Source organism: Takifugu flavidus, chromosome 5 (genome assembly GCF_003711565.1).
Source record: "Takifugu flavidus isolate HTHZ2018 chromosome 5, ASM371156v2, whole genome shotgun sequence".
NCBI classification, from domain to species: Eukaryota; Metazoa; Chordata; class Actinopteri; order Tetraodontiformes; family Tetraodontidae; genus Takifugu; species Takifugu flavidus.
Window position 1 is genome coordinate 9,904,788 of NC_079524.1, and position 16,825 is coordinate 9,921,612.

At 42.0% G+C, this 16,825-nt stretch overlaps 3 protein-coding genes and 1 long non-coding RNA gene across 4 annotated transcripts; 1 reads left to right on the top strand and 3 right to left on the bottom strand.

Moving 5' to 3' along the window:
• Nucleotides 1-1,333: 1,333 nt before the first annotated feature.
• Nucleotides 1,334-3,919, bottom strand: tm2d2 (TM2 domain containing 2). The gene is made up of 4 exons (XM_057033655.1): nt 3,551-3,919; nt 3,129-3,216; nt 2,626-2,741; nt 1,334-2,075 (listed from the first exon to the last, which is right to left on the bottom strand). Exons 1-4 carry the CDS (start codon nt 3,814-3,816, stop codon nt 1,862-1,864), a joined length of 684 nt encoding a protein of 227 aa, XP_056889635.1. The 5' UTR covers nt 3,817-3,919; the 3' UTR covers nt 1,334-1,861.
• A 223-nt stretch (nt 3,920-4,142) lies between these two features.
• On the bottom strand, nt 4,143-6,981 carry LOC130526203 (T-box transcription factor TBX3-like). The gene is made up of 7 exons (XM_057033653.1): nt 6,500-6,981; nt 5,956-6,220; nt 5,741-5,887; nt 5,442-5,518; nt 5,068-5,156; nt 4,710-4,996; nt 4,143-4,609 (listed from the first exon to the last, which is right to left on the bottom strand). Exons 1-7 carry the CDS (start codon nt 6,805-6,807, stop codon nt 4,400-4,402), a joined length of 1,383 nt encoding a protein of 460 aa, XP_056889633.1. The 5' UTR covers nt 6,808-6,981; the 3' UTR covers nt 4,143-4,399.
• A 4,317-nt stretch (nt 6,982-11,298) lies between these two features.
• Nucleotides 11,299-15,316, top strand: LOC130525423 (VIP36-like protein). Its single transcript, XM_057032204.1, has 8 exons — nt 11,299-11,543; nt 12,194-12,312; nt 12,403-12,520; nt 12,670-12,752; nt 13,040-13,201; nt 13,334-13,448; nt 13,542-13,655; nt 13,768-15,316. Exons 1-8 carry the CDS (start codon nt 11,330-11,332, stop codon nt 13,908-13,910), a joined length of 1,068 nt encoding a protein of 355 aa, XP_056888184.1. The 5' UTR covers nt 11,299-11,329; the 3' UTR covers nt 13,911-15,316.
• Nucleotides 15,317-15,574: 258 nt separating this feature from the next.
• LOC130525424 (uncharacterized) lies at nt 15,575-16,817 on the bottom strand. Its single transcript, XR_008950486.1, has 2 exons — nt 16,359-16,817; nt 15,575-15,927 (listed from the first exon to the last, which is right to left on the bottom strand). It is a non-coding gene; the product is annotated as an uncharacterized LOC130525424 (long non-coding RNA).
• Between the last annotated feature and the right edge of the window lie 8 nt (nt 16,818-16,825).

The following is a 16,825-nucleotide window of genomic DNA, read 5'->3' on the forward strand; positions in this document are numbered from 1 at the left end:
AGAGAGGGAGGAAATATGGCACCGATTGGTGCTCCGAACAGAAACGATCAGCTGAGTTCATCAAAAGAAAAGCCTAAAGTGGGCGGAGCTACAATCCCAGACGCACAACCACAGAACGCTGCGACATCGGTCACTTCTGAAAGACGAAATCACTGATTCTGGGAGCTCTTGTACCAAACTGCAAAACCAGAAGGAAACAGTGTGAATGAAAAATTCGGTTCCTTTTCCACAAAAGTGAAGATTATTTTAAAAATAAATAAAAATTCACTTAACCACAATGAGGTGCCTCGTGATTTTCTCCCTTTTGGCAACATGATGAATAAATGTCGGACAACTTTTATCCAGCAAATATAATTGATTTTTCTAATTATAATACAAATAATATACATGCATAATTATATATTAAAAACTCTTTTTTTACTCATTCAATAGTTGTTTTATTTATTTACAAAAATACAGGGCAATGCTCGAAACATGGACGTGGAGCCCAGAAAAAAGGACACGTGTATTTATAAAAACAATAAATAATAAAAACAATGAAAACATGGAGGCCCCCAGCAGGAAGCGTTGTTGTCGTCAGCGTGTAGGAAAACCTTCCCCAAAGCTTCGACTCCTCTCCATTCTTGACCTTGCTGGTATCGACCACTATGAACCATATTTATGTACTCATTATCTACCAAATATATGTTTTAAATTCAGTCTATGCATTTATTTAAACACATTATCATAATAATAAATTGTGATGACGCTGCTTTGCACATTGCAACTATAAACACAACTGTTTTTCTTACAAACCTGAAGCATTGCCCCCCCACCCTCTGGAACGCCCCCCTCACTGCTCCAGCTCCTCTACGCCATGTTTCTTCCACATTTTTTTATTTTTATTTATTCAAGCCAAAAAAGAGAGATGAAATCTTTTCGCTCACCTTCTTGCAACAGCAAAACTACTTAATCTCGATAGACCGTGCAGCAGCTCTCACAACCAAACCCCAGCTAACTCTGGTAAAAGGTACGAACAGACCATAGACGGATATGTTGTCTAGGGTACCAAAAACCATCCCGAACCTGGACGGGAGACACCAAGTGGACGGAGAGGGTGGTGTCACCATAACTACGTATATGGGGCTGGACCACTCTGAAATATAACAGCTGTAAAACACCTGACCTGCAGATGCAGCTGAAGCCATTTACAAAGGGGCAGCTAGTAAGAACCTTAGGTAAGAACATCCTGTTGTCCTCACAGTTCTGTCGGATTTTCCTTTTCAACCCTGAAGGCATCACTGACTGCTGCATAATCAGAAGTTAATGATGTTTTCTGATTAAAACACTCAGCTGGGGACAGTCCATTTTTATTGTGTGTTTTAAGCAGCGTTAACCTTCTTCAAATCCGATCTGTTACACAGGATATTGTCTCTAATTCCATCTCAAAGGACTTTAGTTTATTCAGAGGACTAATCAACAGACACCAAAAAAAACGTGCAAATAAATAAATACAGTTTCAACATTGAATTTAGGCATCAGTATAAAATATTTACATTTCAGGTGCTTTTGATGTCAGGATTTAAGAATAAATGGAAGCAACACTTTATCGGCGCCTGCTGCTGCTAACAAATCAAAGACGGCGTCACAGATGTTTGGTGAAAACCATCAGCGCAGATTCCGTAGCTCCATGGAAACTGACTCCGCCCACTTGCCCGTCACGCCGTCCTTAGGGCTGTAAATCCAAACTTTCCAGGACTTAACAGGAGTCTCCTGCGAGTCACTTTCACACGTGTCCGCTTCATCTGAACAACGTCGAGGCCAGTCGGCTGATCCCTGGCTAATGTCTGCATTTCAGGAAGCACGGCGACCTGCAGCGCTCTCAGTAATAGGTGCACCAGTTGCTGTAGTCGCTGGGCATCAGGCCACCAGTGATGAGCAGGATGAGGTCCACGAACCACCAGATGCCCAGGCCTCCCAGGGTGAGTAGCTTCCCCACCGCGGTTCCCGTGTGGCCCAAACAGAAGCGGTCAACCCCGAAGCAGCCCAGGAAGAAGGAGTAGAGCAGCGTGGTGATGAAGTAGTGCCCCGTGTATCTGCACAGGAACACGTGAAAATGCTGAGGCTTAAAAGCAGGGCAGGACTCTGACAGATGTTGCAGCAGCTGTAAATCAAGTTCGCGTCTGGACAGGTATTCAACTCCGCGAAAGGGAACACTGCACCCTAGTGGTGAGGCCCCGTCACGGCACGATCACATGTACATGTTATATTATTTTATATTTGAATAACCTGCGACTTCAGCCTCCACCTGAAGGTTAATATGCAAACATTCTTTCTTTGCATGCTGAAGTCAATGCACTATGATTTAATTATGATTAAATATCCAGCATTGGAAAATAATTTGAAACAAATTAAATAAATTTATAGCATATTAACAGTGTATAGAACATATAACGATGATAATATATATGCTTTCTCTATATTTGTGTAAAAAAATGAACTAATAAGTGACCCAAAGTAAAATAAAGGGAAAATTTTTGTGTGTTCTGTTTTTATGCCAAAAAAATAGTTTTTTTATTACATTTCTAATAAAGCTAATGAACAACAAAAGTTCTGTTTTTTGTGTGAGGCATGCGTAAGGCTCACTTGACACAGAGCACATTTCCTCTCAGGAACTCTCGGGGTCCGGCACATTCGATGTCGTCCAGCGCAGAGCAGATAACAGATGTGCGGTTCACGTCCTTCTGTGTCTGACCGCCCCACTAAAGAAGAATAAAACTGAGAGTGAGGAACAGTAAAAAAAATGTATATGTATGACTTGCTGAAGGCAGCATTATAATGGCACCTCTTAATTAGACAAATTATAGAATTACCCAAGAAGAAAGGCACTTTAAGAGGCACTTTTGCACTTCTTTAAATATATTTGAAGAATTAGGACACTAAAATTGTGTAAACATGAAGCAGCTGTTCTGAATCTGCCTACACCTCTATTTTTAGCTCCTTTTAAAGCTTAATCCTCTTCACACTTAGGATACATCTGTTTTTCCAGCTGCTGTGGAGTACAGTGGAAGAAACTGGACAGATGGAAGCTCCCGGATTTTAAATGTAAATGCCTAAATTTTGTGAGGAAAAAACCGTGATTGAATCACCCCAAGACATCCATGGCCCATCTCCTGGAGGGCGCTCTGGTTTCCAGCATGATCCACAGGGTCCTGACAGTAGATGAACTCCTCCGGTCTGAGTTTAAAAACAGAAATATATAAATTACTGTTATATGTGAGTGAAGGATGCAACCAATTTTACCGCTGCGAACTGATTCTGCGAAATGCGAATCACAATAGGTTAATTTGACAAATATTATCGATAAACAACATCCACAAACGACATAAGCTTTCTATTTAGACAGGACAGTCGAATTTATTTGCCTTGGTTTTAATACTAGCAAAGTAAATGTTGTAGGAAATGTCCGGATTCAGCAAGATGTGGTCTTTGAAGCTGAATTAGAACAATAGTTGTGGTAATTTGCTATTAGCTAGCATGCTAACGGTCGTGTTGCTCCAGCAGTACTCACAGGTAGCTGCAGAGGACCACCGGAGACGGTGGTCTGTATTCATACAGCTGCGTGTAGTTGCTGCTCTCCCCCGTCAAGTCGTCTTTGACCTCCTCGGTGGGCTGGTCGGTGAACGGGAGAGTCGTGGATCCCTGGCCGGTGGATGCGACAGACGGGTCCTCCGTCGATGAGTTTTGGGAGTGAATTCCGTCCAGACATTGGAGCAGAATGACAGTCAGCAGCAGCAAAATCTGTCCGCCCAGCAGAATATAACTGACAGAAATCATTTTTACTCTCACAACGACAAATTAATCCATTTAAAAACGTTGCTCGAGTGTGAAAGGAAACTTCCGGCTGCGAACTGACGTATGTTTTGGTTGCTTCTTCTTGTATTTTTATTATCTATTATTAGTCAGCTTTAGTCTACCGCCACCTACCGACGGGGGGAGGAAATTATTTGATTTTGCTTTAAAATTTATTGGGGAAAAGAATAATGAAAAATTAATGACAAAGTTTATTGTGTGATTGTTTTTATTAGTATCATTTTATATATTGTTTTTTCCTCTTAACTCAAATGTACAATGATGAGTGTAATTTTAAAGAATCATTTGGGTTTTGGGGGATTGTTTAGTCACCTTTTTTATTATTTTATACAGTGTGAAAGAAGAATAGGTCATATATTTCAATTCCAAACTTTATTCATAGAGCACTGGTTCTGGATTTAGCATGAAGAAACAGTATGATCAATGGAGCGAGCAGAAACTTTGACTCTAATGAGATTTCTGAAAACACTTAAGGATCGCTGTGCAGATACCAGGTGGTATCAAATTAATTTAGTTTCAGCCTTATTATGCTGTTTGTGCCTCAGCTTCAGGTATGCGAAGGTAATTCGGTCCATTCAGCACCACCTGCAGGAGTGGCAGGTGACAGCAGGAACGGTGGTGTGAAGCAGAGGTTCTGACTCGGACAGACTCTGAGATCCAGTCTGGGCTGTGGCGACGGGGCCAGAAACTGGAGCGACGCTGCAGAGAAGTACGGATACAACAAGAAGCTCCTGAAGTGGGAGAGACCCACCAGGTCCTGATAATGACACAAGCCCAGAGGTTCAGGTTTTAGTATTTTATAAATATACACACTCTTCAACACCTTTAGTCCCTCAAACTAAAGTATGCTGCTGTACCTGCACCAATAGTGGCTGACGTGTGCTGCTGGGAAACTCTGGACCTCCTGCTGGGCTCAGTTGCCGAGCTGCTGCCCCGTTCCAGCTGGTCACGTGAGTAGATTCAGGGCCCACGTAAGGGGATCGTTGCAGATGTCGAAGATTGTGTGTTTCGCAAGACTTTGTCCCATCAGGTAAGGAGGTGATGACGTCTCCAGTGACACGGGCATCGTTAGATGCTGCTGTTACTGGCTCAGTTCTGGTTTCTGTGGGAATCTTTTCTTTGTCTTTCTCACTTTCATCAGAAGCTTCAAATAAATCAGCAGAAAAATGTACAATAAGTTTGATTCAATAAAAATGAAAGAGATGGAGTTTTTACCTGCAGTTCTGGAGTTCTTGTGATCTTTAACAGAGCCCAAATCTGGGATTCGCATCATTTTAGAGGAATGTGAAGAACGAGAGAGTTTCCTGAAGTAAAGGCAGAAAGAAAACAGGTGGAAATAAATCAAACCTTGATGGAAAAATGAACAAATTCTTCCCAATTTTTTCAGGAAACCTGTCATTATTTTCAAAATGCAGACTAAAGTTTTGAATTTTTGGAAGTTACAGGAAGACTTCCAATGACAGCCTCCAAAATACTTATAGTAATTCAACAAAAAAACAGGCAGAAGATGATAATCTCATGATTAGAAACGAAGGGTGGACATTAATGATTTTAATATCACATTTTCTGTTGGACAACGATGAACTTGCCTCTTTTCTCGTCGGCCATTTCCGGCGTCTCGGAAGCCTTTTGCAAAAGGGTTGTTGTCTATTTTCAGCTGTGTGATCTGAACAAACACGTTTGAGAGCAAAACCAAATATTCTGCTGAAGTGAGGTGACAATAACAACTCACTGGAGTTCTCATAAATTGGGAGGTATTTTCAAGATGTATGAAGTCAAGATGCTCTTCAGAAAATGACTTTTATTTCAGGTGAATTTCATATTTTAACAGTTTCACCCAAATATGAATTCAGGCCACTAGAGCTCTACCACTTTCAAATGGTCTCACCTGGTCGTTCTGGTAGGCTGTGACCGCCATGAACTCCGTCTCAGTGAAGATAAAGGTCCTGAAGGTGCTGAGTGGCAGCTTCAGCAGGTTGTTGGCCTTCACCACATGAAACCTGGGCTGATATTTGTGCATCGAGTTCAGGATTGTCTGCAAACATACAAACGAGTCCAGCGGGGTAGAAAAGGTTGCGATGCACGTATTGGGTTCACACTTACAAAACCGTGCGTGTCTGATAGGTTGTTGGTCAGCTTCAGCTTGGTGAAGGTCACCACTTTGGACATCCACTGCTGCCCCGTAGCCGGGCTGTCGGGGTGGATGTAGATCCGTTTTGGCGCCTCCGGATCGGCCTTCCCAGCCACGGTCCAGTGACGCTGAAACTTGTACCTGCAGTCGTCTACAGTCACGATGTCCATCAGCAGGATGTATCTGGCTGCTGTGTCCATCCCGCTGCAGCTCACCTTCAGAGGCGGAAACATCCGCCTGCACACAGAAACACATATAAAAGTATAAATTTAGGTTACTTTTTATGGAACTGTGGTCTTTGATTGTTTTATCATCTATAACAAACTGCAATGATTTACAATTGTTACATGTAAAAGCTGTTATAGATGACTAAAACCATGAAGGTCGCATGCGTGTTGGTCCTTTTTGCTTGTATAGAAGGACCAACACGCAACATGGTGGTGTTAAGAGGTTACATGCTCATAAAGTAAAACTAAGGGTTGTACTGCAAGATCGTTCTCTCTGCGCGTTACTTACCTTCCGGATTTGGTAATGACCATTTCGGTGCCGAGTTTATGGAACTCCATCCAGAGGTCTCTGGATTCCAGACAAAGTTTGGGCTCTTCATTCTCTCCTCTTCCTCCGTGCAGAGCTTCAGATGGTCCTCTCCAGGTCAAAGACGCCTCCGGGGCGCGAGTCATCGGCGCCTCCAGACTGGCCTCTGCTGGACCGTGACGAGGGAAAGTGACGTCTGATAACAGCGAGGGTCCCGCAAACAGACCACCGTGAAGAGACACCGCCGGCGGTACCCTACCCGGGACAAACGGACCTGTGAAGCCCCGCATGACATCCAAAAGAAAAAGTTTTTACGCACGACTGTGGCTGAGCTTTAGCGGCTGCAAGGTGAAAAGATCTTAGCTTTGATTCTCTTCTGTCGTTGCTCTGAGGAGCGCTCCTAAATTCTGTTTCTGTCCGTCACAACGAATTCTCAGCGTCTGAGTCCAAACTGCGTCCGGACCCGTTTGGGCACCAACAGTGGGCGGAGTTTCACCAGCGCCGCGTTCATAATTACGCATGAAAACCTTTTCAAGTTTCATCAGCAAGGAAGCTTAAAACCTTTAAGGCACACTCAGACCGACTGCAGCAGATTTTATTTTAGTGGTAAATGAAATTAGAACGAATATTAGTCTTGTTTGTCCACGATTCAGTGGAGTTCAGGTACTTTTCAGAGAGGAAGAAATAGTTCACATTAGGCCAAAAATACCTATCTGTAATCGCAAGGATTTAAGATTATTTTTGCAAATATTTGGTAATTGAATATATTTACATACAAATGTCTGATATTACCCCCCTTTTGAATAAAAAAAATGCAAATTAGGAAACTGAAACTGTGGGTTTGTTACTGCCTGTTATGAGACAGCCTGTTATAAGAGCAACCTATTCTGTTTCAGCACAAAAGGAGCCAGACTGGCCCCACATGGCTGCCTGAGTGACATCCTCCTCATCAGGTCAGAAGTGTGGCGACAGAGCTGCTGATAAGCTTCCCTATCTGGGGAAAACCCTACGTGCTCGTCTGCGCGCTTCAAAGAACCAGTCTGAAACCTGAAACAGTCCCTGGAACGATAGCGAAAAAGCCGCCCCACTGTTATTTGTGGGTTTGGCCCACAAGCTGAGTGTGAAACCTGTCGCCGAGGATAAAGCTGCAGATCTTCACTGGGTCGCTGCCCAGTCACACCGACTGGCCACTGACTGGAACAGCCATCTGCTCCACAAGAGAAGATCAGTTTACAATCAAAACCACGGGCTTCAGAGTGCTGGTGAGGCCCCCACAACAGAGTTTGAACTGTTTTGTGACATTTTCCAGCACCAGAATGAAACCTTAAAGACATTTGATTTGCCCTTTTCCACTGGTGAGGCAGTGGAGATACCCTTCAACTAGTTTCAGCCACTAGAAGCCATTCTCATAATAATTCAGCTCACTTAACCCACAGCGGGGGCACAAAAGAGGAAATTTTATCAGATACAAGTTACCAAAAGCACCACAGAGTGCAAGCCTCAAACCAACACTAAAGCAAAGTGGATTTTAGGCTTGGAAAAGGGCCTTTGTTGCTCTTTTACCCCTGCAAATGTACGTAACCACATTTCTTCACATTGACTGAGCTGGTAAAGCATTCAAAACAATGAAGGGACCAAAATCATAGCTCAGGAATTCAACTAAAGAAACAAAAGTGGGAAACAGATGACAAGTCTTTGCCAGCATCTGTGGTCAACAGAAACCTTCACGATGTTCCTCCTCAACTGCTGAATTCTGATGTCCTAATGAAGCAACATCAAATTTAGTGATGTCACTTATGATGAAATGTGTGGAAACACTGAGTAACATAAATATTTTCTGAACTTACTGACTCACTAATGACTGAGACAGAAAACGATATACTCTCATATCAGACATCATTTCCATGTAGAATGCTGATTTTCAGGCTGATTTTCATCTTCAAAAACAGCAGCTTTGTCATGTTGGACCTCTGTAGATCTGCTCCGCGGCTGCTGGACCAGCTCTGAATCAGTGTCGTCTCTGCAGCACCTCTGCTGTTTGGACAGTTCAAAATGGATGACTGGAGCTGTAACATTAGCAGGTTAGTGAGAGTTAACAGTGTCAGCACCAGAGGTGAGGCAGGTGGAGTTCAACCGCAGAGCGCAGGGGACAACAGAGACGTGCACACACAAACACATGCACACATAGAGACACATGGAGTCACCACATGGGGAGAGATGAAACATGAGAAAGTCAAGACCTCATCACATTGTGCCTCTAACAGAACTGGAGATCTGTTCTAACACATTCATGGGCTGTTGAAGCAGAGGATTCACAAGGTGATGCTGAACATTCCACACATTTCCAGCTCACCTCTGGAAAAGCCGGAAACAATGCAGATGTTTCCTCCTGCACAATTGAAGCCATCCAATGATATCACCTTATTTCAATGTCTTGATTTACAACTGTTTTAGTCTTCACATGATATATAAGAAGTGCTGTTTGCAAAACATGTTGTCTGTTGTGTGGCCTGTAAACATGTTAAAGTGTTACATGCTGGTTTTAGCCGACACTAACAAAAGCTTAATCATAAAGGCTGTACAGAGAACAATATTAATTACTCTGCTCAAAAACATCCCCTGCCTACTTAATTAACATGTTTGTATTGTAGATCGTTTGCAGATTTTGGGGAGAAGAGTGATGAGTCTCTTTTACATCTGCCTCTGACTGCTATACTTTAACAGATGGATTCAAATTCAATCAGTAAAACTTTATTCTTCCACATCAGTAGACCCACTGATGAATGTCTACATGATGGTCATTTTAGAATACTGCAGTTTTTCAGGATATGTTTGATCATTAATTGTGTTTACTGATATTTTCTCTTATACTTGAACAAACATTTAAAAGTTTTTGTCCAAGAAACTCTAGAAAATTCAGGGTTTTTTTGCCCAGACAGCAAACAAAAGAAATCAATGTTCTTTCTTTTCCAACAAGGACATAAATCAGAGGTGTGATGAGGTGAGCAAAGAGAGGAGATGAGGAAGAGCTGTGAGGAGGAGGAAGAGATCAATCCTGACACATTAGAGCTATTAGTTTATTGAGAGCAGGACGATGGATGTTAAAAAGAACTGTAACTGTTAAAAAAAACAGCTTCTCTGCTGATGAGAATCAGAAGCAATCATCTAACATCAGACCAGGGCGACTTTGCATCCAATCAGCATAAAGAACATCAGCTTTAAGTGCACGTCAGGCTTCTACACTGATGCTGCTGCAAATCAAAACCTGAAATCAAACCCTGAAGGTGGAAATGAGCGGCTCAATTAAGAAAATGTGTTGTGCTTTTTGTCAGCACAAAGATCTGGAGGGCATAAACCTCGCGAGCCTCCGTATTTCACCACAGTATTGATTTGGACGGTGTGAATGTTTAAGTCCTGAGGTGTCGGGTGCTCACTAACTGTCCCCTATAAGTGCTCCTACATTAATGGACACATTCTGCCAGCAGAAGCATTAACGTCGTCTCATTATTTCATCATTCAGATGGCATAAGAAGGTGCACATTTATCACCTGTTTGAGCACAGGAAGGGATTGAAACCTCATGGCGATGGTTATTAAAACAGATATTTGTGAAATACTGACTCCATGTTTTAACCTACTTACACTCAACAAAGCTACTTTCTCATTTTACTGACTACAATTTGGAGACAAATGTACTAGAATACAGAATTTCAGAATATACCTATACGACCGTTTCTTGTGAGCTGGGACTCTCGGCTCCATTAACTGAACCAAGTGTTGGTGCGTGATGGACGGCAGGATGGCGTCAGGATCCGGGGAGAAACTATACTGATGCTATTGGTCCTCAGAGACATACAAAGAGAAGAGAGTGGGAATGAGAGTAATAACATAAAGGTGTTTACGATGAAGGGGCCCCGCGGTGTTTCCTAAGTACGTCCCCCAGGAAGATATTAATGATCCACCCTGAGAACGCTGGCGGGTCCCTGCTGGACCTTGAAACCTAAAACAGCAGCGTCTAGTCCGTCCTCCTGCCCACATAGATATCCCATTTATGAATCAACACACCCAACATTGTGTCGTCTGTGGAGGTCATAAACCCATCTTCTGATTATTGAGACAGGGTGGGGGACAGTGACCCCCCACTGTGGCAGACTTGTGGTGTAATCCGACACTAGGACAAATGATCTTTTAACGTCAGCTGGTCACAGTCAGATTCAGTGTTCGTCTTTATTAAAACTGTCCACACCTGTTCCACTGTAAACAATCCAGGGTCAATATTTCCCGGAGGAATCGAAGGCCTCACAGTGGAACATCCATGGTCAGACATTTCAGATGTATTGTCAGATATTGGAAATATAGAATTACAGCAGACAGGGTATTAATGTTGAAAATCAGTACGTTTAATAACTTGGAACAAGACTACATTGCAATTGGTCAGGCTTATGTAGTTTCTAAAACAAAAACTTTTTGTTCTTTTGGTCGGAATTTTGATCTTTAAAATCGAAATTTAAAATAAATCTAAATAAAGGTAATATTATTTTATTATATGAAGGCACGGTGAATATAAATCTGGTTCTACATTGTTAGGATTAAAATAATTTCAGATGATTTGCATATTAGTGAACTAAGATTATATGCAATCATTTATGATTGTAAAACAAGTATTCAAACAGCTGTTGACAATTTGGCACTTTTTAAAATTCCAACTTTCATTTGATACATTTGGATTAATGCTTTATTTTACTTCCGGGTGTTTTAATCTGAAATCAATTTCCCGGAAGTTTGATCCCACGTGACCATCGGCAGTGTAAAAATGGCCGACGCTGTAACTAATCACACTAATCGGAATCGATTGAGAAGTTTCTACTTTTTTCCCCCGATGTTAGGTTTTGAAATCAGCCGTGAATTAATATGCGTGTTTTCCGTCTTGTGCGTGTTAATGAGCCGCTCGGTGGCGGCGGACGAGGCGGACTTTATGATGGAGGAATTTCAAAAGAAGGAGTTCTCTTTGGCGAAGCCGTACCGGGGTGAGTTCAGCTGTCAGCGGCTGCACGGCTGCTCTTCCCCTGCTAGGACCTGTTAACTAATGCTGCCACCGAAAACTGAGTTAATCATGACCGGAATAAATCACAGAAACACCCATGCCATCCAGCAAAATGTTCATCAAAATGTTTCTTCTAAAATTGGATTTGCTGGGTGTAATAATTAACTAAGAGGAACTCTGTACCCTCAAAGTCATTTAAGCAAATGTTGGTTTGACTCGCTGCCAACTAATGGTTCCACACAAAACTTACTCACAATGTGCAATTCAGTTTCACTCTTTAAATTAAAAGATGCTGCTGCCTCAGATTAGGGTGCATCAATTAAGTTTTAATGTTCCTTATGAAACATGAAATAATAACATACCGTGCAATGCAACCTAAAAGGTTTTTTCTTTTTGTGCTGCTGTTAATTGTAACTGTAGTAACACAATGGGTCAAATGAATAAATATCTCATGAAAACTTCAAAATGCTTCCAAGTATGAGCAGTCAAACTATGATCTTTTTGGAGACACGCGCATAGAAAGCTTAAAACTTTAAGAGGTTCTAATCTAAATGTAAATAAACTACAATTGCATAGCTCCTGTTTAGAAACTCTAAAGTTTAATCTGTAAGCTCTCGCGATGCTGTTTTGCAGGTTTGGGATTCTCCAGCTCTTCTCAGTGGGATCTGATGGGCACGGCGATGGTTACACCCGACTATGTGAGGCTGACCCCTGACCTGCAGAGCAGACAAGGAGCAGTGTGGAGTCGAATTGTAGGTCCACTGGTACTAGAGTATATAATTCTGACCAAAATTTAAGATGTAACAAATAACTTACTTGTCATCTTCTTCGTTGCTTTGCAGCCTTTGTTCTTACGCGATTGGGAGCTAAAGGTCCACTTTAAAATTCACGGAGTTGGAAAGAAGAATTTTAACGGGGACGGGCTGGCTATATGGTTAACTAGAGATCGCATGCAGAATGGTGGGTAGAAGAAACATTAAAGAAACTGTTTTAAAACTCATTGGTGTTTATAATATCCACTCTGCTATGGAATAATAGCTCGTGATCCGTAGTGCCAGCATTATAAATCTCCACACGGCACTGTTTTTCACCTCTCACTTTCTCTGCAGGTCCTGTGTTCGGAAACATGAACCAGTTTACTGGACTTGGAGTTTTTATAGACACTTACCCTAATGCTGACAGACTCCACGATGTAAGTGACTCTGCCTTATCGAGCACTTCTGACACATATTTAAGAGAAGGCCTAGAGTTATTCTCCTGCACGTGGTTCATTCTCGGTTTTTAGACAGGGTATGATACATTTCTTCCATTAGACTTCTGGAATATCAGAGGACACAACCTGGCCCTCAGGCAGAATCAGTGTGTGAGAGTGTTCATTCATCGCCTCCATCAGTTCACCATCATGGTGTCACGTGCTTGGTTTCTGCAGCGGAGTGCAGCGTGTCAATGTGGTGTTTAACACGCCAGTTTTCCTTGCAGAGGTCTTACCCGTATATCTCTGTGATGCTGGGAAACGGGACATTGACCTACGACCACGACCGTGATGGAAGGGCCACTGAGCTCGGGGGGTGCACGGCTCTGGTGCGCAACTCAATCTACGACACCTTTCTCCTCATCAGATACTCCAGAAACAGACTCAAGGCACGCCTTTATCTAAGTATCTACATGTTAAGAAGAATTTCTCCACGCCTGGTTTACAGTTACTCATCTTTCCAATACACCTCCCGAGAAAATATAATAATTTTCTTTTCTATCTCCTGTGCTGCTACCCAGCTGATGGTGAATGTGGATGGGACGCAGGAATGGAAAGAATGTGCTGACATCTCAGGACTGCATTTACCTACAGGATACTTTCTTGGTGCCTCGTCTGCCACCGGTGATCTTTCAGGTATGACACGGTATAACCTTTGTCAGTTTCCAACATCTGCAGGTTCAGACAGAAGCCTTCACATCATCCCAACTGACTTCCACGCTGTTTTAGATAACCACGACATCATTTCCTTGAAGTTGTACCAGCTGACAGTGCAAAGGAGTGCTGAGGAGGAGGAGGAGGAGGTTACCATCCCCAGAGTTGACAACATCAACCTGTTTCAAGGTAAAAATCACCCAATATCAAGTTACCTCTCTGACAAAGCTGATGTCATTATTGATTAGAAGGCTCTTTGCAGTGAGGAAATATAGTTAAGTACATGTTCTTCGTGCTGCAGTGGAGGTCCAGGATGAAGGCATGAGCGGGGTCCAGTTCTTCTTCACCCTTCTCGTCTCCATCCTGGGTCTGGGCATGCTGGCGGTAATTGGAGCGGTGGTTTACGGACGCTGGAAGCAGAACAGACGCAAGCGCTTTTATTGATCAGAAATTGATTGGAGGGTTTTTCCAGTCTTGGATGCACTGGCTACTGTATCTGCACCCACACATTCAATCCAAATAACCTGACAACAAACAAACAACCTCAGAGCCCAGAAAACAAAAATAGCAGAGATCAGAGAAAAGCTGTGATTATTTTTTTCTTTAGATGTTGACATCATGAAGCAGAGCACTGCTAATTTAACTGGAAAACACGTCGGAATCTACCACAGATGCTGTTTGAATGTTACATGTTTGACTTCCGGCATTTTATATGCACTTACGTTTCGCTGCCACTGGGGGCCGCTAGTCTGCAGTTTTGCAGCTGGTCTGAATTGAGTGGAAAAAAACACGATTTCGACTCGGTTCAACCGGAATGCTGAGTTTAAAATCACTGTTGTTTTTTTACATTGTCAGAGCTTCTGGATATTTGACCTGTGGACTTTTTAAGATTTTCTCCCTGCCACACTAATTGAAACTGCACTGACCTTCATCAGTTCAGATTATTTCTGGCTTTTGTAAATGATTTTTTTTGTTCATTACAAGAGTGCTGCTTTCCTCCTTTCACAGATCTAGAAAAGAGGACATAAACTCTTTTTTTGTCCTTATTATGTAGCAGATGCTGATAGTTAGCATGGCTCAAACGGACACTGAACTGAGTTGAAATAGTTCAGTTCTTTTGTGACAACAGATGACCTCATGAGGGTTTCTTTTGTTTTGTTTTAACCAAAACTGTCATGTCACGCACAAGGAGTAATTTAATATTGGGCTAACAACCCGTCCAGTGTCTGTTTATGAGCTGCTCAGCAGCAGGTGTTGGTGTTTCTTCTCTAACATCACTTTTGAATTAAAGAAGGTGGTTTAGCTTCATGTCAGAGACAAATATGAGACAGAAATGATGTTAAAGGATGTTGGATGTCCTGTTAGAAGTGCCTGTCTGGGACCAATCAAACGACCCTCCCAGTCCACTCAACAGGTTTCAGCTCCACCTTCAGCAGGGATGGAGGATAGTATAATGCTAATAAAAGGCTCATCTTTGAAACTGATTATGACAAATAGTTTTTAAATATATTTTCATGTGATTGTGTATGAAATAAATCATTCTGATAGTTTTTCCCACAGTTAAAACGGGTGTCCAGTTTATCTCAGTGCTTCCAGTTACTTTCAGACAAACCTGCTGAAAAATTACTAGAATTTACATAAATGTTGATGTGGGTGATTTGTATGAGTCAGGCTTATTTTATTTTAAAAAAATCTACTAAATTTATCCCCAAACTTAGATCCCCCCAATTTTTCCTGTCTTACCTCTTTTTCTTAGTCTATTATTGTCTGTCCAACATCAGATTATTGTGTCCTGTTGTGATCTGTTACACTTGTCACGAATCTTTAAATAAAGTTTAGTTTTTCTTTTTTCTTGTCTTGTAAAAAATGAAATCTGCTGATTTCAGCAGTCATTAAAGTTTTACAAATATTTTAGAGATTTCATATGTCTCCACTTCACCTGACTGGTTATAGCAGGACAGACATGATTGCAGACCCTTCGGCATCATCACAGATGGTTCAAAATTCCATGACACCACAAACCTTTCAAATTTCTCTTGACTTTATGTACAGTTAAGACACCTGAGAGTTCAAAACGTTTGGTATTGACAAATAAAAAATGAATATACTTCAGTTTATCTCGCTTCCCCCTGAGCCGAGATCAGACTTTATTCATGACTCGTACAATGATGAACAAACTCAAATGATTTCATGTCAAGCAGTCACTGATACATTATCTCATACAACAGAGACATCACTGATACATCAGACAAAAGTGCCTGTTATGGTCCAGCATATCAGCAGCACCAAACCTTCTTTTTCAGGAAACAAAAACAAAACATAATTAATATTACTTCCGTGTTGGCCAGGAGCCTCGGGAAAGGTTCTCGTTGGTTTCAGCTGCATCCTTGAGCACCTGCATCACCAGAGCATTCTGCTTTCTCCTCTCTTCCATGGTCGACGGGCACGATTCCGGCAGGTTCTGTTTGGCAACAAGATTACAAGTAATCCTTATTAGACTTTGATCATTTTTACAATAGTAATGGCAGGTGTGTCTGTTATTGAAATATAATTTATGTAGAAAGGTCTTTTTGTCCTCAGAATACACCTGTTTTTTCTTATTTGTCTTCCCCTCCCCCCACTATGGCGGTCTTCTCACTATTTTATCAATCAGCACTAATTCATCCTTTATTAATATGGCACTTTTTAACTTTTAAGTGGCCATGAAACGTTTTGTATGAGGAAGAACTCATATTTTGCCAGTGACACAAGCACCACAGCAGGATCACTTCTCTCCACAGAAAAACATCTTTCTACCTAGATGAAATACTGAAATCAGCAATAACCTTATATTTCAGACATACTAAGTGGACAAACCTGCAGAAAAAGTGCCGTTTAAATTATTCCATTCACCTTGAGAAGCTCTTTCCGCCTGTATTCTCCAGGAACGATCAGAGACCACATCCAATAGCCGAAACCCCCGAAACCAACCAGGCCGAGAGCAGACACAAAGGTCCGCAAGCCGCTCATGGTGGAGGAGAGGACGGTGCCGGCTACACTTGCTGAAATCTACGATCTAGTTCGTGCTCGGTACTGGTCCATGCGCTGGTTCATGAACAGTTCTATAACAGCAGAGGTACTCGACAGCGGACGGGACCAACAGGCAGCGCCATCTGCTGTATCGGAGAATTAAATGCTTATTTAATATGAAGCAATTTTTACTCCATCCGTCGTCTTCTATCCTCAGTCAGGGTAATGGTTCTCTAGTCTGTTTAGTCTATCCACAAATCAATTTTTGATCATTATTTTCGACTTGCATAAAAGTTGGTTTTTAAAGTTTTAATTAATTGAATAAACTGAATGGGGCCTTCCGATGCCCC